This window comes from Elgaria multicarinata, chromosome 1, assembly GCF_023053635.1.
Source record: "Elgaria multicarinata webbii isolate HBS135686 ecotype San Diego chromosome 1, rElgMul1.1.pri, whole genome shotgun sequence".
In the NCBI taxonomy this organism is placed as follows: Eukaryota; Metazoa; Chordata; class Lepidosauria; order Squamata; family Anguidae; genus Elgaria; species Elgaria multicarinata.
Window position 1 is genome coordinate 25,926,150 of NC_086171.1, and position 23,104 is coordinate 25,949,253.

The 23,104-nt window shown below is 39.6% G+C and overlaps 1 protein-coding gene across 1 annotated transcript in view; it reads right to left on the reverse strand.

The window, feature by feature from the left end:
* ODAD2 (outer dynein arm docking complex subunit 2) overlaps positions 1–23,104 on the reverse strand; it is an 87,015-nt gene that overhangs the window by 59,365 nt on the left and 4,546 nt on the right. The window contains exons 4-9 of the mRNA XM_063128456.1: positions 22,400–22,506; positions 20,704–20,840; positions 19,745–19,855; positions 10,435–10,649; positions 7,679–7,783; positions 5,825–5,969 (exon numbers count right to left, since the gene is read on the reverse strand). Coding sequence (XP_062984526.1) covers positions 5,825–5,969; positions 7,679–7,783; positions 10,435–10,649; positions 19,745–19,855; positions 20,704–20,840; positions 22,400–22,506 — 820 coding nt within the window. The remainder of the gene's footprint in view (positions 1–5,824; positions 5,970–7,678; positions 7,784–10,434; positions 10,650–19,744; positions 19,856–20,703; positions 20,841–22,399; positions 22,507–23,104) is intronic.

The following is a 23,104-nucleotide window of genomic DNA, read 5'->3' on the forward strand; positions in this document are numbered from 1 at the left end:
GAGATCTTAGCATTTTTTTCTCTGGAGGTGCCTTTTACACCACCAAATATTTCAAAGAGGATGCTACAATCTGCTGTACAGCTTCTAGCAAGAAGTCAAATGAACAATGGGTGGCATGGATAAGCTCTATCATGTCCTTGAGTACCTATTCAAGAAGAGACCTGCTGGATCAGACCAAAGGCCTATCTAGTCCAGCGTTCTGTTTCCACAGTGGCCAACCAGATGCCTATCAGAAGCCCACAAACAGAACATGATCATAATAATACTATCCCATTCATGTTACCCTGCAACAGGTATTCAGAGGCATACTGCCATCATGACTGGTAGCCAATCATAGTCTTAACCTCTATGAATTTGTCTGATCTCCATTTAAAGCTGTCCAAGTTGGTGGCCATCATTACATCTTGTGGTAGCAAATTCCATAGTTTAAGTAAGCACTGTGTGAAGACACACTCTCCTGAATCTCACACCATTTAGTTTCATTGAATGACTCCAGGTTCCAGTATTACAAGTGAGAAAAACCTCTCTCTGTCCACTTTCTCCACACTATGCATAATTTTATACACCTCTAATATTACCCCTTTACTTGGCTTTTTTTTAATTATTATTTTATTACCAAAAATGAAATAGCCCCAAATATTGTAACCTTTCCTCATAGGAGAGTTGTTCCAGCTTCTTGATCATTCTGGTTGTCCTTTTCTGCATCTTCTACAATATCCTTTTTTAGGGGTAGTGACCAGAACTATGCACAGTATTTCAAGTGTATTTGCACTACAGATTTGCATAATGATTTGAGTAATGATCACAAATTTGCCTTTTTCATAGCAGCTACACACTTGGTTGACGGTTTCTTCAAGCGATCCACCACAACCTCATGATTCCTTTCCTGTTTAGTCACCACCAGCTCAGATCCCGTCAGCATATACATGAGGTTGGGATTTTCTCCTCCAAAGAGCATCACTTTACACTTTCTTACACTGAACCATATTTGCCATTTGATACCCATTCTCTGTTTGGAGATATTCTTTTGGAGCTCTTTGAAATCTCTTTTTGTTTTTACTACTCTGAATAACTGGGTGTCATCTGCAAACGTAGCCACCTCAATGATCATCCCTGACTCCAGGCCATTTATGAAGAAGTTAAAAAGCACTGGTTCCAATACAGATCCTGGAGGACATCATTGTTTATAACCCTCCATTTCAAGATCTGTCCATTTATTCCTACTCTCTGCTACTATATTCATGAATGTCCTCCTTCGATTTATGAATGTTCCTCTTCAATTCTACTGGCATATCATTTTCTCATGATCTATTATTTTGAGGTGCTTTTTTCTCATAAAATTAAATTTTCCCATATGACTAAATTTTAATTTTTGTGATTACTATTGTAATCAATTTTCTTTTATCAAACAATAACCAAGTTTTGAAGAGCCAATTTTATCTTTTCTTTCCTTCCTCCCTTCCCTAGGGTCCTTTTTTGTTTTGGAGAGTTCCTTTTTTTCCTTTTGAGTGCTATTTGCATGAGCAATTATATTTCCATCTACATTTAATGGATCATACATAAAAAATCTTTTTAGTACAACCAGTCCATAAGTCATTTTCCAGCTGCTATCTGTGTAGCTAATTTGATCCAGCAACATCATACGCTGTTAAAAAAATCTTTCCAACAAAAAAGAATGAAACAAATTAAAGGGTTTTTTTTATAACTTTTGACATTTATGGGAGGGTCTAGAGAAAACCAGTCTCTGTTTTGTTTTTAAAGCCAATCTTAAGCAATTCAGCTCTCTACTCCATGACGATGAGCATCGAAAACCAAGTAGATAACAAGTAGCAAACTGCCATTTACTTTGGAAAGCTACTGTGATAGATATACTGCCTAATTAGAAACACAGCAAAGGTCTGAGGACAACATGACTGTCACCACACTTCTCTTTTACGTAGTGAGCTTGTAAATCAGTAGTTATCATTCAATGTTTAGGCAGACGAAGGAGACTCCCCTTAACTTTCATAATCTACAATTGCCTTTAGCAGCTATTTGTTGACTTCCATCTGGAGGACATTAATTTGTCTAAAGTTTTGAGATCATTTTGTCATGAAAATGGATACGGAACCGTTGATGATGTTTATTTATACTTCTTTAAATAGATATAAGGTTGGTTATTGCTTCTCCTATCCGTTAAGAATGAAGATGCTAAGTGGAAACTTTCTAGCATTTACAGAATTGATGATGCTATCTATGAAAACAATCTACTGAGGAGTGTGTGTATGCATGTATGAAAAGTGGTGCACATGTGGTATATTAGCAGAGCTGGCATGAGAAGTGGAGGAATAGGGAACTAGTTTTAATCAACATTTTAGGCTAATTTTGCACCTCTTATATAAAAAGGTGGTCAAGAAATGTCTCAAAGCATAAGCCTTTGCTGTTCCTAACCTTGAAGGGATACTCCTGGGTGTCCAAATCTTAGTGATGGCAGCAGCCTGGGAACCCAAAGCCTCTTCATCATTCACAGGCAAAGGCTCATCTGTTGTGAAAAGTTCCCTTTGTGTGGTATCATCCTCATGTCATGAGACCTATGATGTCTTCATAGTATCCTCAAATCATGTACCTCTGAGTTCATGACTGCTCCATACAAACACTTGCAGTACAATGCCCACATAGTTACATTAGCGATGGATACCCATGAGGGTTCCTGCTTCTGTGAATCAGGCCACTGAGGAGTGCTGTAATATATACTAAACAATGCTGCAAAACTGGCAAGCATGCATGTGGCACAGAAACACCACTGTGTGCACTATTTGGTAGCTTAAGTACACAATATATATTTTTAATCATAATCTAATACTATTTTATGTTCCTTTATGCTTCTGTCATATTCAAGCAGAAGTGTTCTGGAATTAATTATATATGTTTTATCTGTATAGACCAAGTCTACTGTTCTTTCCAGTATTCCAGACAAGAAATGGGAGATAACATGCCACACTATTTAAATTTAATAGAAATTCCTCCATGGCATCTTCATATGCAAGTCATAGATAATATAATAAAGTGAAATAAATTGGGGATCCTCTACTTGTTCTTCTTCTTTTTTAGAAAAGCACAATAAATTCTTTTGTTTTTCAGCATAGCTACAAAATTGATACCGTGTGCAACTTAGTTACTTTTATGGAAAAGAATATTCTTTTTGCTCTTCTTTAGATTCTTGCATTTACAAATATTACATGTCTGATGCTTTATTTCCAGTTTTTCTTTCATTTCCAGTGGTGAAAAAAAAAAAAAGCAATTCTGCATGCCCAATACTTTCCGCCTGTTCTGGTTGCTCAGATATCTGAATCCCAAGTTAGTGGAATTGCCACGTAGGAAGTCAGAACCATGGGGACAAACTTACTTCTGCCAAAGTTTGACTGTTTGCCAGAAACATGAAATGTGATTAAAATCTTCTTTTAGTTATCACTACAAATATATTACGGTTCATAGTTCTCTCTCTCTTTCTCTCTCTCACGCACGCACACAAACAAACACACACCAGTCCAGCAAGAGATGTGCATATAGAGAAATGCACCCACGGGATCTAGCTCTGTGGAAGTGGCTGGATAGGAATGCAGGTCTCAATTCAGAGCTGCCATTGGCTGCATGACACTAGTTGCAGGTCTAGCTCCTGCCTATCTCTCCTCTCTCATCTCACACTATTGCCCCGCTCGTGCTCTTCGCTCCTCTGATGCCATGCTTCTTGCCTGCCCAAGGGTCTCTACTTCCCTTGCTCGGCTTCGTCCATTTTCCTCTGCTGCCCCTCATGCCTGGAATGCTCTTCCAGAACACCTGAGAACTACCAACTCAATCACAGCTTTTAAAACACAGCTAAAAACTTTTCTTTTCCCTATAGCTTTTAAACTTTGAGTTTGTTCTGACTCTATACTGTTAGCTTCACCCTTCCCGGTGCCTGTTTACACTTCCCTGTGCCTGTTTGCATTCTCTTTCCCTTCTTATTGTTTACTACAACTTTACTAGATTGTAAGCCTATGCGGCAGGGTCTTGCTATTTACTGTGTTATCTGTACAGCACCATGTACATCGATGGTGCTATATAAATAAATAATAATAATAATAATAATAATTAGAGTTGGACTGGAACCACAAATATTAAAAGGCAAAATATACCCCTAGTCATATCTCCCTTTCTCTCTTAAAATACATAACTATACTTTGTAGTGTAAATTCTTACATCAGAATTTGAATATTCAGGAATTACTTTTTTAAAGAAAGTTTTTCAAAAATTTATGTGATTAAAATCTAATTGACATTAGTTTATCATTCATATTCTTACATGTTCCGAGCGTAATTACATTTGAAACTGTAGGTCATATTGTTGTGACAATCACTCAAACCTTCTACCACCATTGGATTAAGAGCAGATTTTGAAAATGAGTACTTCTTCCAGCTACGTTAGTGTCATACCACATTTACAGTGTAATCTTAAGTATATTTACACAGACGTAAGTCCCACTGCAGCTTTAAATTGCAACATAGCCAGTAGCTGTTAGTAAAAAAGAACGTAATTACTAGATAAACTGTGCAAGATGTAAGATGACATATATTATAAATAAACCCCAGTCTTGTCAGACTAAATTTTAACTCCCTTGCACAAGAAAACATGTTAATCAAAATTCTCCCCTTTTTGGTATGGTGGGTTTGTTTGTTTTTATAAAGTCAATACATGGGAGGGGAGGGGGAAAACAGGTAACCAAAATTCTTTTAGAGAGCTAAATTGTGACTAGGCCTGCAAAGTTCAAGAGAAAGAGTTCAGTGGTGAACAAAACTTTGCATGACCTCAGAATCCCATTTGATTTTGTTTCGTAAACAACAGTGTAATTCATCAACTAACTTCCCAGTAAAAATGAGGTTTATCATATTCTTAGTAAACAGAGTATTTTACAGCATACAACAGGTTTACTCACCCACTTTCATAGCATAGACAGTATGTGGCTCACTGGGCAAGAAGCCATAGCTCAGTTCAACTTCAAAGGAACATGTTGCTGCTTCCTAAGCACTCATTACTAGTGCATCAAAACAGTTCAAGCTTCACTTGCCAGTAGCTTCAGGGCTTTAGATTGGAGATCCAAACCAGCCTCAGTCTGGTTAAGATCTGACCTGAAAACTGCATAAAGTCCTGTTTTCCACTCAACTCATAAACTTAAACCGATCTCAATTCTCTGAGTGCAGGTCCCTTGGTAGCCAAAATGGCACCATCCATGCAGAATTGGAAGATATCAGGAGACTTGGGGGAAACCCAAGGTTTGCATATACATATAAAATTGTTAGTGGAAAAACTCTAATATAGGGATGACTAAAACAGCCCAGTGAGTACGGAGCATGCTTGTTGAACATGGAAAGCTGACTGACTTGGGAGTGGGGGGAGAGGGGGTAGTAGGGAAAGGAATATCCTGGAAGAGGGCAAGTCTGGCTGGAATCCTCAACAGGAGCACTCAACATTACAAGAAATAATTGTACATTCCACTTGTATATTTTTAATATACAACTTCAATGTATCTTATTGTCCTGGATTGTCAGACTAAGGATATGATCCACAAAAGTGCTCTCATAGACTGAAGACATGACTTGATTGTGGGCACTGATTTGGCATTAAAAAGAATTCTATAGAGTAACTTCAAATAAAATTTCAAAAAGTTTTTAAGATACAAATTAATTCAGGGGGATAATAAGAAATGAGAAAAGAAAGAGACCCTGGAACGCAGTTTTAGATTTTAATTAGAACAGAAGGATTATTCTGTTATTTGAAGTCTTCTAAAGATAAGTCAAAGTTTGTTTACCTTTATATATTTCACTAATTTTTGAATTTGCCAGTATTCTGATGGCAGATCAGTGTTAATTTCTTGATGGCGCTCAGGTTGTTCTTCATCTTCTTCACTCTCTGAGGAACTTTCACTAACCTCTTCAGGCTTTACTGGAGCTTTACTAAACAATTTTTTAAAAATAGTTTCATTTAGAAATTATGGACAGATAAATCCATCAGGCAATGCTGGTGCACAATTTCACTTCCGCATGGCTTACAGAGAAATACTATGCAAGCCACATTGAAACGGAATCTGCTCACACTCTATATTACCACCACTTCACACACTTTTTACTATGACATTAATCATAGAATCATAGAATAGCAGAGTTGGAAGGGGCCTACAAGGCCATCAAGTCCAACCCCCTGCTCAGTGCAGGAATCCACCCTAAAGCATCCCTGACAGATGGCTGTCCAGCTGCCTCTTGAATGCCTCTAGGGTGGGAGAGCCCACAACCTCCTTAGGTAACTGGTTCCATTATTGTACTGCTCTAACAGTCAGGAAGTTTTTCCTGATGTCCAGCTGAAATCTGATAGAAATGCTAGTGTAACTATTGGAATACTTCATCCTAAGCACTTGTGTCACACAGCATCAAATCTTATGAGTAGAGCCATCACCATGTGTATACTATAGCTCTTCAGAGTGATCAAAGCACTTCACATGCATAACGCCTGTAAAATTTACAACAACTCTATGAGCTAGTTCAGTATTATTTCCATATTCCACATGGTAAACTGAGGCTGAGAGAGACAGGCTTACAATCTGAGCTCAGCCTCTTAGGGATAAACTAGAGTGACACCTGACAGGCTTTGGTTTTTACTTTAGTATAGCTACCAAATCTGACTAGAGCACTGGGATTGGAGGGGGAGGGTAAAGCACCCTCCCATCTTCTGCTTCTCCAATTAAATGTGTAGCTCACTGTAGTCATATTAAAGTATAAGCTTGTCAGAAGATATTTCATGTATCTCCCATATTACCCCTAGTTTGGCCTAATCACTATGCTGTACTCTCAGCTTTTACAACACTAGCATACAAAATCTTGCACAAATATCTCCAGGAACAAATATTATCTCATACCTATTTTGGTATTTAGGTTAGCTAGGTTCTATAGCTAACTAAATTATGTCAAGTTTACATAGTCCAGTTATAGATATTTTTAAAACAAAAATCATTTGTTTGGACTCATAAGATTTTATGCTGACAAAGTCTGTGAAATCAGAGAAAAGTATGTGACTGTCATAGAAAACTCTTGGAATGGATGTGTTTGTTTGCTTTTGGATTTTGATACCTACTTAGCCCCACAACATTAAAGGGGGGAGAGGGAGAGAGACAGTGAAGAGATTACTAAAAATAAAAATAGAAAAAGCCTCTCTTGGAATGGGTATTTAAGTTGCAAAGGCAAAGCCTTTCAAAAATGAGATCTGTCCCTATGCCCTGGTTAAGAAATGTGAGCTAAGGAAATGTCTATTAAGAGCCAAGTTACTGGTACAATAAGCCAAGCAATCATCTTCTCTCTATGATTGGAAAAATGGTAGCAGATGCAAGTATGAGACAATCCTGCCAGAACCAACAGGTTTATATTTTCAGCTTGGGAGTTCCCTCTTCGGTCATGCACAGGAGTGGGAATAACCAGAGAACTTTCTATTAAAAAAAACTACTGAGTAAGATTCTCAGTAGATGATAGCACTATCGTTAGACTATTCAATTCTATTAGAATTTTTTTATTTGAGATGCTGATATTGTTTTAAAAGCATTAGCTCACTGTTTGTTTTGAAAGATGGCGTTTTCATAATTCAAGGAAGAGACAAATAATGTATAGAGATTACATACCCTTTTACAGAACCAGGGGGTGTTAGATTGGATTTTTTCCTCCCGTCTGGAGGCGTAGGCTTGCTTTCCTTGTCTTCTTTGCCTTCTTTCCTTGCTCCTTTGCCTCTAAAAATAAGTGATATTCAATGTTATAGCAATATTTCATATTTATTGTTTGATATTCAGTCTTATCTTGAATATATCATAAATTTGTGTGTATATTTATGTATGAAAAAAAGTATTTAATCACTGATTTAAATTGATTAATGGCATAGTATATGAACCTTAAAAAAACTGGTTTTAGATTTAAAAAATGCAGATACCATCACAATTTAGCAACAAACAATGTTAAATCTAGAATTTTAAAATATTGCCCACAATCCAACAGGCAGTAGTTGATGGAGCCTAATGATTTCAGTGGACTTAAGCACACTTATTTTTTATTGGATGTTAGCCATGGTATTTTAATATTAAAAATAGTTCAGGGTTTTGTTTGTTTTTACTTTTCCTAGCACAATAACACAAGCTGCTTTTATAAAGAGCAAACCACCTAAATATAAATTTGTTCCCCCCATGTATATTTTAAACTTTGTAAGGCCGCCTTGAGGTCCAGCATTGGGCAAAAGGCGGGATACAAATAAAAATAATAATAATAATAATAATAATAATAATAATATAATAAATTTGTGCTTGAATTCCTCCATTCACACTAATCTAGCATTAGGATGGGAAGAGAACTAAAATGAAGATACTAATATTCAAATATGTATTCCAGGCTTAGGGTGCAATCCACAACATTTGGGAGAACAGAAAGCAGCATATTGTCCAGCCGAGGACTGCAAGACTATGTCATTCTGCTCTTCCCAAGACTTGGCTTGGGCCATTGCTGCAACTAACCATTGCTGTTTACAGATTGGCTGAAACATTCTGGCAGGAATATCATTATATCACAGGATGGTTGTGGATTGTTATTTATTCACCTGAAATGAAAATGTGATCAACAAATATAGACCTGTTTTATGTAGATATAAAATATTCCTCCAAGCGGGCCAGCTGGTGGCCATAGACACAAGATCACTATACTGAATCATTTGCGTGGTGTTTTTGTGTCCTAAGACCAGTAGAGAGGGCTAGCTCTATTAAATCCTTGACTTCGCCTGATCACCTTTCAAAGGTTTTTGAAAGGGCTACAAGTCCCTGACTTTTAGCCATGCTGGCAGGAGCTGATGTTAGCTGGAGTCCAACATCTGGAGGACCACTGGTTTCCCACTCCTATAATAGCTAGACAATCATGACTCCTCTTTTATCCCTTACCTTTCTTGCCATTGCATTTCCTTGCTCTGTATAAAAATCTATGCTGGCAAAGGTCAAGCATCTGATCTGCAGTAGATCCTTAGTACATTAGAAGCGTAGCAACTAAGACTAATTTGTTGATATCAGTTGTATAAATCTCAACACATTTTGAACAATAGTTTTTCATCAGGGGCGTCTATATAAATTTGTTAGATGACATGTTTCAAAAGGAGCAACTAACCTAGTACCTTCTTTAATGATATCACCGTTGAAGAAATATTTGCTTGAAAGTTCTTGAGAATTATACAACTGGTACCAATAAATTTGTATCCTGCACTTGTTGGACTTTTAGTTTTTTGGTATGTTTGTTTACTGCTTTGTGCTTTCTTGGTGTATTCTGTTCTGTATATTGCCTGAACTCAAATAGTTGAGATTTCAACCCAGGAACCAGTTTATCATGGACTAAAACCAGGTTATGGCTGAAGGAGATGTAGTGTTGCCTGTGCAGATCCTGCTACTCTATATGAGTTAACAGTGACTGCCACAGGGCTTGGAATGGTGTACGTTGGACTAGACTTGAGGAGTCCTAGGTTCAACCCTGTCCCTGGGTTGTTTAGTGTAGCAGCCAAACTCAGATCTCTGGCTTGTCTCTGCACTGAGAAGCCATAGAAATAACCCCAAAACAAACCATAGGTTCTTCTTCTAACTTCTCAAGAGAGAGAGAAGCTAGAGGTTTGGGTCTGGACACAATACTAAACAATCCACGGATGGGTTGTTTAGCCCCTCCCGATTACAGGAGCCAGCACACTTGCTCTCTTTCACAATAACCCAGGATTTAAAAAACAAAAGCGGGTTGTTGTGATGTGTGAACCAGGCCTATATAATGTCTTCAACTCCATGGAAGGTGATCATGTAATAAATCAGCAAATACCCTGAACATTTGGATTAGAGGTGACCACCCAATCACAAAGCACTTTTTTGGAAGCACCATTAATCTGTTGGTCACATGTGACATTCTGACCTATTCCATATTCCAACTCATCAACTTGCTTGCTTGTGTCAATTGCTTCTCAACTTTTCCCAAGTTTAATTCATGTACACCACACTCTGACCTAGCTTGGTTGCGGATTCTGGGTTCTGACTTGGTTATTATCCAATTCTAACCAACTGTCTAGGTCGGTCCTAGCCACCTTCACGAATTCTGCTGCTGTTTTGGAATGCACTTGAAATGAAGAAATAGGTTTGGATGATGCAAGCATTTTTAAAGAAAAAAAACTTGATAATGCTTTTACTGTGAAAGACGTTAATAGAATCAAAAAGAGAGGCAGTGGAAACTTTTCCTTAAAGATTTTTTTAAAAAAATATAGAGGCTTTGTCCAGATTTTTCAAAATTTACTTGAATTTCAGTTTTTCTGAAAAATTGTAAAACAATTGTTTCTTAAACCATTAATGTTGATTGACAGATAGCCAAAAAAAGTACATACTCTCGGGAGCCAGGCGCAGTCTTCCACTTTAGAGATGGTTCTAATTTCTTGCTGTCAGTAGGCTTACTTTTTACAAGAGGACTCTTAGGCTTCTCAAATACATTCTTTTCTGCATAGTCGTAAAACTTTTGGGCTTGGCCAGATTCATCTGCCTCAACCGCTTCCATATGTTGATAATGTTTTTCATACTTTGGTTCATCAAAAAAAGTGTATTTCTAATAAGAGATGAAAATATTTTGGGGGGGAGAATCATATTTCCACATGAATAAAACATGCTGAGAAATTAGCAAGCTTGAGGAAGTCTAGGTAGATGGTTTTCTACTTTTTCTGTTGGCATATGAAAATAACCAACATTCCTCTTGGTTGACTAAAAAGACAACCTCCTTATTAATCAGCAACTGGCTGCAATTTTGATCAAAAATTACAAAATTAACACTAATTTTCTTAAAAAACACAGTGATTGGCCAAAATCCCAGCTAACAACTGTGAACTGTATATAACAATGGCTCCTAAATAATAGTTTGTGATACAAATACTGTGCCAGAATTCATTTTAGTAGATTAGTATCCAGTTTTTTCAATTAAAGTCATCAGAGTGACAAATTTCATTAATAAAATTAAACAAATACATTCAAAGCAACACTTGAAATAAACACTTGGTGCCATCATTGCAAGCCTCCCTCCCTGTCCTGTTCCCTCCCACTGGACAGCCGCTGTCCGATGGAGCAATGGAGTTGACTTCCAGGCTCCTTGAGAACAATACTATTTTTTTCCTCCTAGTGAACAAGCCAAATTGATGTGATGGAAATTTACACACAGCTCAGAAGCAAGCCCCACTGAAATATTTGAAAGCAATGAAGCTCTTAGTGGGCATTTCACTATGAAAGAATCTATGGCGTATTACCACCTGAATGGGCAGTTAGAAATGAGGCAATAGCACAAGACCCTAGCAAAAAATTATCCTAAACCACAAGTCAGTTTAAGTTCCTGGTTTGTTCGCAATCCAGTAACCTTAGTTTCTTGGGTTGGATGTAACTGGAAACTATGGTTAACCAATAACTTTCTGATTTAATTTCCACACATTATGAAAGAGGCTGTGTGTACATTCAAAAGGCTTGCTCATATTAAGCCAAGTCGTGGTCATCCAAACTGGACTAGTGAAGACTAAATATATTGGAACATGGGGCATCTGCGTCTGGAGTTCCTGACATTTTTTGTTTTTCAAAAAGCAGGCACAGTCTCCTTATTTAGGCTGGGGTTGTGGTACAGAGGGAGGTGGGTTTAAAGCATTCCATGTGCACTTTGCCCAACTCAAATTGCACCCTAAGAGGATAAGACATCCCCAAGCGATGGCCCTGATAAAAATTCTCCCCTACACACACTCACATAGTTGCTCCTTCCATACACATGGCTGCTTGTGACACATAGGGCCTTGCTAGACGAGGCCTTAGCGCACTTTGAGGCCTGGTTTCCCTGCTGTGCGTCCACATGACGCACAGGGGAATCCAGCTGAAGCCTCCCCTAACGCGCCATAAGCGAAGTCGCCCTGAGGCCGGGGCTGCGGAACGTCTAGCAAGGTCCGTGGCTTTTTGTGGCTACTCGCTTACTCGCGAGTAGCCGGGAAAAGCCATGGACTGGGCACAGCGCTCAGCGCGTGCCCATCGGGCCAGGGGGATCCCGGGGGGGAGATGGGGGGGAAGGCCGGACCGGCAGGAGAGGGGGGGGAAAGCCGGACATCGGGGATGGAATGGAGCCAAGGGACAGACAACCGGGGAGGGGATGGGGGGAGGGACAGACAACCGGGGAGGAGATGGGGGCGAGGAACAGACAACCGGGGATGGGATGGGGCGAGGGACAGACAACCGGGGATGGGATGGGGGGAGGGACAGACAACCGAGGATGGGATGGGGCCGAGGGACAGACAACCGGGGATGGGATGGGGGGGACAGACAACCGGGGATGGGGGCAAGGGACAGACAACTGGGGATGGGATGGGGGGAGGGACAGACAACCGGGGATGGGATGGGGGGAGGGACGGACAACCGGGGATGGGATGGGGGTGAGGGACGGATAATTTTAGAAAAAAAACCCACTTACCTTCTCCAGAGTCTTTGGGGCGCACGTGGCCCCTTTAACCAAAAAAAAAAAAAAAAGGCAGACGCTGCAGGGCTTCCGTAGTCCCTGCGCGTCGGCCATCTAGGAGGCGGAGCGGCACGCGCTAAAGTTAGCGCGCCGTCGCCCCACCTCTCTGCCGGCTTATCCAGCTGGGTCTAGCAAGGCCCATAGTGTCAAGAGATCCAACCACACAGGTCAGTCTCCCATGTTTCCTCGAGTTCAGCCTTCAATAACAGCTGAAAAACCATTGCAACCTGAGATGATGTACAAAGCAAGCTTTACTCCATCCTCATTGGTTGCGATCTTGGTGATAGTGATATATTAATCAGACTTGCCTCACAGAGCTCCTTTGGCTGTAAACATTCTGAACTGCTTCTTTGACCTTAGGCCTTTAAAGTCCTGTGTGTCCTGGGGGCTGGCTACTTAAAGCACCAACTGCTCCCACATAAACCTACTTAGGTAAAATATTTTACCATCAGTGGCTTTTTTCTGGGTGCTCCCATCCTATTAATTTGGGTGGATGGTGACTAAAGAGAGGGCCTTCTCACCAGTGCAGCCCATTTTTGGAATTCTTTCTCAAGGAGGCCTGCCTGGCACCTAATATTTTAACTTTTTAAGAAAGGCTATTCTATTTCATGTGACATTCATATTCTTGTATACTGACCTGGTATCTGAAGGATGAAGGGCAGCTTAAAACATGTTTAATGAAGAAATATTGCTCCATGCCGTTCCAAAGGTTAGCAATGTGTGGTTTTATCCCGTGGTTTCAATAGCCTTTTGTTCTACAGTTTGTTTTATTTATTTATTATATTTATGTCCCACTTTTTCCCTCTTGCAAGGAACCACATTTCATTGTGTTCTGTGGCTGTATTGTTTTTCCTCATTTTTAGTATTTAACTATTTGCCAGCTGCCCTGAAAGCAACTGCTGGTGGTTGACACATATTTTTTTTAAATCAAACAATCAATAAATTTGACCAATGTCACATTTTCACTCTGAGCCTAACAATTGCAGGTTAAAGGGTTACAAAGTGCTCTGCACAAACAGGGATCAAGCAAAAGGCAAGGAGAGATAAGGCAGAAGGAGAGATAAGAGTTCAGTCCAGAAGTACTTATTTATTTATTACATTTTTATACCACCCAATAGCCGAAGCTCTCTGGGCAGTTCACAAAAATTAAAACCATTAAGAACATAATAAAACATCCAAAAATCTAAAAAACCAAATACAAAATACAATATAAAAAGCACAACCAGGATAAAATGCCAGCAATCTAACACCAGGAATCACTCAAGAAGGCAGTCCAGAATCAAGGTAGGAGAAACTGGGTTCAGGAAGGGTTAATTCCAGCAACTCCCTCAAATGTACACTGCTGTTTTTATGCAGAGGCTGTCAGACCTACACCCAAGCCTCAATTGTGAGCTGTTTAGTGACTGCAGCTGAAAAGGCCTTCCTTGTGAGCAAGCTTCCTACAGGCAAGTAGATCTTTTCTCACAAGAAGGCCTTTGGCTCAGTTTTCCACTGCTTCCAATTTCCTGTCTTTTCAAACAGCGTCTCTCCTGAGGACTTGGAGGTTTCTCTTCCTCCACCTCTGAAGCAGAGTACTTGTACTCTGAAAGTGATACTCTCATGGTAGTCACCCCTGAGGTTCCAGGTGCCCCCTGGTCTACTGGAATGTCCTGGGGACTGCTGGTGGCTCCTGGTCCTTCAGCTCTTCCTTAGAGGTGGAGTCTTCCAGTGGAGCTATGACAGCCAATCAAGATCAGGAACTTCCTTGTTCTGCTTTCATACTTAGGCCTCTTCCCAAATTATTGTGTAACTATAATGGCATTCAGCAAGATGTCTCTCAGTCTACCCCACTCTGCGGTACTACCATCACAGATTATAGTGTCTCCTCCTCCTCACCCATGCAAACAGGCAAGCAAGTGGATGAAGACAGGCAAGGAGAAAAACCCCTAGGTGAAAGAAGGAGTTGCCACTGCAACAGGAAACAGTACAGCAGTGAGGAGGGGAGCAGAGAGGCCCTGTCCTCACAAACACCAAACAGAGAGAGCAGGTGGTGATGGCTGCTTCTTCTCCTTAGTGACAACAGGCCAGGTGTTGGTGGTGGGCTCCCTTGTGGCACTGAAGTTTCAGCAACTGGTCAAAGATGGTGATCTGATTGAGATCACCATTGAGCAGGGGGTTGGACTCGATGGCCTTGTACGCCCCTTCCAACTCTGCTATTCTATGATTCTATGATGCCAGTCCTACATTGTCTGAACATTGATGGGCCATTGCTGCAACTGAAGGGATTCCCTTCCAAGTCAAGTCAAAGGCAGAGATAGGAATAGGAGCAGAAAAGATCCTGGATCTTGCTATCAACAACTGCCAAATGGGTCTCCTTTCCATGCTTACTGCATCAAGGGAGACTTTAGATCATTAGCACAAGGAACTATATTTCCTGGCACTGAGAAGCTCACTAAATAATAATCTTTGTTCTGAACATCTACAAAATATACTGCCTCTATTTAATTTTAAAACCTTTTTTCATTACTATAGTATACTATTTAGTATATTGTATTATTGCATTTTATTGGATTTCCTACTCCATCTAATATACTACCGTTATATTTCTATAAAAAGATGCTTATATATTTCCTAATGTTGAGTTACTGAACTGCATCAACCCATCTTCTTGGAGAATGGTCTTGTCTGGAAATTAAACCCAGGATTTCTCCCAAAGAAAAATAGAATGAATTGGGCAGAAACTCATTCATGGTGCTTCCAAATAAAGGACTCCTAGTGCTAACAAATCAGGGGGAAAGGTTTAAAAAAAGGGGAGGAGAAGAGGGAAGAAAACATGTGAACACAAATGGAAGATGGCAACATTTCAACGCCAGTCCTTTTCCAGCTTCATTGGCTGCCAGTCCAGGTCCGGGTCCGATTCAAAGTGCTGGTATTAACATTTAAAGCCCTGAACGGCTTGGGGCCAGGCTATCTGAAAGAACGCCTCCTCCTGTATGTACCTGCCCGGACCCTAAGGTCATCCTCAGGGGTCCTTCTCCATGAGCCCCTGCCAAAGGAAGTGAGGCAGGTGGCTACCAGGAGGAGGACCTTCTCTGCTGTGGCACCCCGGCTGTGGAATGAGCTCCCTAAGGAGGTTCGCTTGGCACCTACATTATATGCTTTTAGACGCCAGGTGAAGACCTTTTTATTCTCCCAGCATTTTAACAGTCTATAAATAAATTTTAACTTGGTGTTTTAAATTTGTAATTTTGCATTGCTGCTGTTTTTATCTGGTTGAGCTTTTATATTTTATAGTATGGTTTTATACTGTTGTTTTATATTTTGAATGTTTTTAATTTTTGTGAACTGCCCAGAGAGCTCCGGCTAATGGGCGGTATAGAAACGTAATAAATAAATAAATAAACAAACATTTGGACCCACTATAAAAGTCCATGAATGACTCAGGGCAATAGCAGAATAAAAGCTTAGTCTGGAACAACCCTCAGTTTCCACCTTTCCAAAGGGGATCAGCTGTGGAAGAAAACACAATGCTAATCATATGTTCAGTAGAGACTATTTAGGTTTTAGTTTGTTCCATTAACAGCACTCTTGTTTATATGTGACATGGTGTAGGGAAGGCAATCTGAATCAAAGCAAATTAATCTGATGCATGTATAAGTGGGCCAACAGTTTGAGTTTTTAAAATCAGGGTCAATAAATATTGAAAGAGGGTTGTCCGAAGACTTTGAAAGATAAGAGATATTAACCAGAGATTTGACATTTTCAGTCTGGGAGAATTTTCAATATATAGATTTTTAGGACGCCAGAAGGTCTCTTCTTCCTATTCCTCTTGAAAAGCATGAATTGTGCAAACTGTTTGGATATAGTTTCCTTACCATATGTTATAAAGCAAAATTATTCCAGACCCCACATGCTGTAGTGACTCTCAATGTTCTGGTTTTCACCAAATATAAACTCTCAATATATAACTTAATGTGTTAGTTTTACAATGGGAAAGAGGGTTTTTGTTGTTGTTGAAGCCTATTTTCTTAAAAAAATGTTTAACAAAGCAGACCCAGCAGAAGCATTAGCTACTTCATGTTTTCCCACCGGTGATCCAAATATGAAAACACAACTCAGTACCCCTCACAGACCTAAAGCTTCTAGAACTGCCTGAGAGAGAATGATTATTAAAACAATTTCAGTGAGCAATCCAACCTATCTGAGGACTGGAGGATAAAAGGTCTCTGATCTCAGAGGCTTCAGTGCTCCATACAGCTGCTGCTAGCAGGGCGGGAGGAGCAACAGGGGCGATTTCACCTCTCTGACTTTCTCTACAGTATTGTCCATGGAACAGGCCTTCAGGTCCATCCAGCAGAGTCATGCTGCTGGGAAGGGTCCTGGGGATGGGAGGTCACTGGATCTGGACCCAGTCCTCTTCACCCATCCCTCCCCTTTCTGCCCTTCCCTGAGGTTGTAACATCAACCTCAGATAATATAGCTGCTGCAGAACTCTACATGGTAGATGGGAGGGGCTGGGGTTGGAGGGAAATCCATGCTCAGAGTTCTGAGTTCAGCCTTGGAGCAGAACATCCACAGCATCTGATTGCTTTGTAAATCTGCAATGTGGCTATGACCTCTGTGTGCTCAGATCTTGGGGCTCAGCTCAGAAGAAAAAGATGGAGCTATAGTGTGATCTTTTAAAATATATAGCGATAATTAAAACAAATACGACTGCCACTTGCTTACTGAACATCCAAGGATCTGGAAGAAGATTTAGCAGAATATGTCTTATCTTACAAAATACGTTATTTAAAGCCAAGACATTTCAAAAGGAAATTGTCTAAGCAAGACAGAGTTGCATAGAATTTTACATCCTTTAAAAGCATCCTAGGTTTAATATTTGGGATCCCCCAGTTTAACAGAGAAGCCATTTAGTGTCAGGTAAAATGGAGATTAGAAATCTTAAATTTCTCTGATGATTAAATAATGAAACACACATTGTCAGGAGCTAGGTTATTAGACCTTATGACTGGGTTCGGACAACACAATAACCAACTGTAGTTTAAATAGTCGACGACTGGTTATTTAACCCCACCATGGGTTATCATGTTGTGTGACAGGAGTTTTTTTAACCATCGATTGGTTATTTTGCTGAAATAACCAACACAAATAACCAATGCTGTGCAGAGTTGGCTATCTGGACCACCGTCGGTTATTGTGTTGTGTGGAGGGCACCGTTGATTATTTCCTTGGCCACTGTTGATTATTTCATCAGCCACAGAGTCACAAGGCAAGAGCAGTCAAAGAAGCAGCTGCCACTCTAGTCCAGCCAGCAGGATAGATTTTCAGCAGCAATGGCTGATGGGATACTAGCGGGAGGACTGGAAAGGGTTAGGGGATGACTGAGTCAACTCAGTGTGGTCTAATAGTCAACTCAACGCTGATCCTAATCCACACCACAGTTTATTATTATCATGTTGTGTGGGGAGTACCCCCTAAACAACTGCCAAGTTGATTATTACCCCACCGTTGACTGTGATGTTGTCTGAACACAGCCAAAGATTCAGGGTGGAAATAAAATTAAATAGTTGCAAATGTTTTTAGACATAGATTCTTCTTCCATATCCTGCCATAAACTGTTGGGTATGATGTGTCTTTCAAATAAATTGTGTGTATCCCCTTCTTGAACATGTCTGCATTCCAAAAGCCCCCTGGACATGCCTAAGAGACTGCCATTCATGCTTGGAGAGGCTGCCTATTTCCCCTTTCACTGCAGCCTTTTGTGTTGCACTGAATGATGTTCCCAAGCTACAATAGTAGTTTTGGGAGAAATCAAGGAATAGTAGAGGGAACAGCAGCTGAAACACCACTGTTCATGAGCATAACCTTTTTTTGCTCCTTTTCTTCATAGCCTGGCCAATTTTTTCTTGCTTATAATGAGTTTTCCTGAAAAATTTCACACTCTGAAAACCTGAAGACAAAACTTTGTTCTAAGTTCTACATAACTTTAATTATAACTTCTATCTGTAATTTATTCTAAGAAACAAAATATATTTCTTATTCTGAATAGCCAATAACGGGTAGATTTTAGAGTGACTGCAGCATAGTAGCAACATGTGGCTGGAAACACCCCATTTGTGTCTGACGTTTAAATCAAAGACAATTCTTGTAAAATGAAGAATATTCCTTTTATTCAAATCATAAGGGATAAAGTTAAAAAGAGGAATGGTTTTGATTATTTAAAGCATTGTCAAAGACAGTTGACCTTTTTCATTAAAATATGATATTTTCCTGCCTTAAAAATTATACTACTGCTCAAAGGAAAAACATCTGTAGAAGTTTGAAAGATGAGCAGAAGATTTTGCCAACTGCTACAGTCCTAGGCTTGCTTGTTTGGAAATAAGTTCCACTAAAATCAATACAGCTTCCCAAAAAATTGTTTAGGGTCTCAGTGAAAGTCCAAAACCAATCTCATGTATTGGCAGAATCTAAAGAGTTACAAAAGATAACCCCTTGAGCTAGCCATTGAAAAGTTTTATCTGAGGTGCAAATGCAAGAAAAAAATCTATTTCTAGATCAAGTATAACTATTACACGCAAAATACATGATCACATTGTCATTTGGTAGCAAACCAAATATTGAGGTTACCTATTTTAGCATTTTCCATTGCACAAAGTTCTAGAATTTTTTTTCAATTAACCTTCATATCATCTTTGGCTAACACCAACTGTATTGAAATTACGGTGCTCTTTTCTTACTTTCACCTTCTTCAGTTAGAAACCAAGTGAGCATATTAGGCATTGGACCATCTTAGGTAACTATTACTTTTTAAAACCACCTTTATAACTTGCAATGCCTCCCTTGAACACTGTGCTCTTACCCCATGCTTATGGCAAAATAAAGTATTTAATTTATAATACAACAATGAATCATACCTTAAGTATTCTGGAAAGAGTCATACAGAAAAAGGTAACCAGCTAAACTTTGTTTTCACATATAAATACCCACATTGAATTATAATGGTGTATGTGTATATGTATGTATGTGTATACATGCAAACAAATGTATGTTACATAAACAGAATAAACTACAATAATCTTAAAAACAGATACAGCTATAAAAAAAAATTCAGGTGTGAAGCTCTGCAACTTGCTTATATTATGACTAGTTAATGGGGGAATAACAGTCTGATACCAGAAAACACATACCTGCTTAGCCATATTTTCTACAAAAGTTGCTGATCTTTCTCTTAAAAATGTCACAAGATCTTTAGATATGTCACTCTTTCTCTCATAATTGATTTCGTCCCTCTCTGTTCCCTGTAAGAAAAGCAGATGTTCTGTTATTTCTCATTCTTGCTTAGTCTCCCACACAAAACGTTTTATTCCTGCTTCAGGAACACAGACTCACGGTGCAATTCTATGCTTATCTGTTCAGAAGTAAACCTCACTGAGTTCAAAGGGACTTATTCTCAGATAAATATGCATAGGACAGGAATCCTCATCTTGAAATGATTTAGTATGGTACAGTCCATCCTGACCTGAACCTTTTCTCGAGGGTTAAGGTGGGCGCATCCAATACGACACTCCTCTTAATTTCCTTTTTCAGCATCATTTTATAATTTACACAGCTTACTTCTCTCAGCAGTGTTTTTGGTGGGTTTTTTTACGATATCATTATTCATTAAACTTTCCCCTCAAAAGTCATGAGACCTTGTATTATTTCACCGATATATAATATCGATACAGTGCATCATCATTTTTGTAATTGTGGAAAACAATTTGTTTTCTAATTTACCAACTGGACTATAAACAGTATAGGTAGTATAAAATAAAGGAAGCAAATACAGAGAGCTTATATTAGGTGAAATGAGCATTAAACCTGTTTGTATGAAATAAACTTGGTTGTCTGTTTGAATGTCTCCCTAAAGAAAAAAAATGGAAATAACCAGTGTTGGAGAGAATGACAACATGGGGGAGAATTTCTTTAATACCTTTTCTCCATTGTCTGAAAACAAATATAGCTTAAAAAGCAAGACACAAACACTTTCTATGTGCAGCCCTTTTCGACCCACGTAAAGGTTTAACTCATTAATTTTCATTTAAATTAAGTTTAGACATGATCTTAAGTACGACTGCCACAATGGTTAAATCTAAACAGTACTTACTCCATTTAAAAACACTCCTGCTGTGCTGCAAGTCACATACATAACATCTGTATCTCGTGGTTTAATGGTTAAATAGCAAATTTCCCCATGGACTTGTCTCCAAGGTGGGGCACGACATCCATTGGAAAATTCATAGTCTGAAATCAATCAGTAACATTGTTTTGGCCCATTGTTTATTAAGTATATGGCTAGCAAAGAGACAGGAAATACATTTCCATTTTAATATTAATACCTAATATAAATGTCTAATCCTCAATCACTCCAGAACCAATGGGAGAGGCATGTAGACATAGGCAATGTGAAGTTCCAGTTTAATGAGAGGGAAAGGATTAGCCACTGACATAGGGTCGGAAGTTGATGGACGGAAGTTAGCATTGCCTTTTGAGGTATAGGTCCATGAGTAGTTCTTCTACTGCATAGGCTAGGGTAGATTTTTTTTAGTGTGAAAATTCGAGAAATAAAAAAGTGAAAAGAGGGGGGAAAGAGTGAAAACCATAGTCCTCTGAATCATTCCAGGTGCCAGGAATAGGGTTTTCTTTTTTCTATGGTAGAGCCGTGGAGTGACTGGAGGGCAGCAAGGATCACAAGAAGCACAGCTGTGCATTTTGGGACCAATGGGGGAAGGGAGTGAGGAAACCAGCAGGAAGCAAGTGCAACTGTAATGGAAGAAGGGGTGTGGAAGAAGAGGAGGGAGTTGTATTTGTGTGACTGCGTGTGAATGGGGCTTGCATGAGAAAACCATTGTGGAGGGGGTACATGTGTGTCCATATACATGATTGTGTATGTGTGTGAGCTCATATGTGAGTGTATGGATGGATATGTGTACATGAAGGAGAGTGAGTTTGTGTGCGTAGATGGCTGATGATAAGGAGAAGAGAAAGAAAGATACTTGGACGGAGTATATGTGTGTGTTAGCTGGCAGAGGAGAAATGAGTAGACTGAGAGTTAATTAAAAAGGAATGAATTGGATGAAGGATTTGGGGGAACGGATTAGAGGGTTGCCTTCCTAGCAATTTTAGGAAATAAATTATTTAACAGCATTTTATTTAGAGATGATTCTGGGAATTAACTAGCTTGCCTTCTGTGTAATGGGTATTTTGTTGTGCTATGTGGGGTCAAATGTGTCATTCGGCACTTGGGCTTCTGCCTTGTACTCAGTTTCTAGGGCAAATTATTTATCTTTGAGCCTCATCAATTTGCGTTCTCAGTATTCTTTCTGTGAAATGAATCATTCATGCTTTCTGGGGTCAATATGTACCGTATTTCTTCGATTGTAAGACGCCATTGATTGTAACACGCACACTAATTTCAGTACCACCAACAGGGAAAAAAAGCCCTAAGACACACCCGCGATTCTAAGACGCACCCCATTTTTAGAGATGTTTATATGGGGAAAAAAGTGCGTCTAAGAATCGAAGAAATAGGGTAGGTTATTTGGGGCGGAAACCCAGCCTCTGCCTTGTACTCAATCCTTGGCCACTCAACCTATCCTTCATGATTAGCTAGGCATGCCCAACAGCCATTCTATAACTAGTCACACACCCCAATGGCAGCCATCTTGTGGTAGTGCCCATGACAGTTCCTCAAATTTCCCAAATGTGCCCACAGGCCTCAAAAGGTTGGGGACTTATTCTAGCCTATATTTATCATGAATATGTAATCACAAAAATATGATGAAAATAAAAAGAGTTGGGACCTGATAAATATTCTAGTGATTCAAGGACTGCATCATCCTTGTCCCCAGAGAAACGTTTGAGCAGTTCTACTTCATTTTTCACAGCAGCTGGAGTTAACCTCACTTCTCTGTAATTAGAACAAGATAGTTACTTTCTAATAACTCAGAAGATTTACACACTTAATTGGAAAGAAACAAAAAGATGGATTTATCTTACGCAAAATCCATGTCCTGCCAAAAGGAGACTCTGGAAACTGATCAAACATAACCTTATTCAGGCATTCTGTACCTCAATAGAGAAAGTGCATGAGGAATCATAGAATAGCAGAGTTGGAAGGGGTCTACAAGGCCATCGAGTCCAACCCCCTGCTCAATGCAGGAATCCACCCTAAAGTATTCCTGACATATGGTTGTCCAGCTGCCTCTTGAAGGCCTCTAGTGTGGGAGAGCCCACAACTTCACCAGGCAACTGATTCCATTGTCGTACTGGAGAGGGAATGCTCTAGCCATGGAAGCTCTCTATGCTTATTTTCCAGTGTTCTCGCTTTTCTGGGGATGCAGATGGCTGCAGAAGGGAGGAGGGGGATGAGAAATCCCTCTGCAACCATCTGCACCACCACCACGCTTAAACCTTAACTTACCTTATTTTAGAATCAAAGACTGTGGCCTGGTTCATACATAACACTAAGCCATAGCAGAGTTTGTTGAGATATGGCTTGTTGTTGT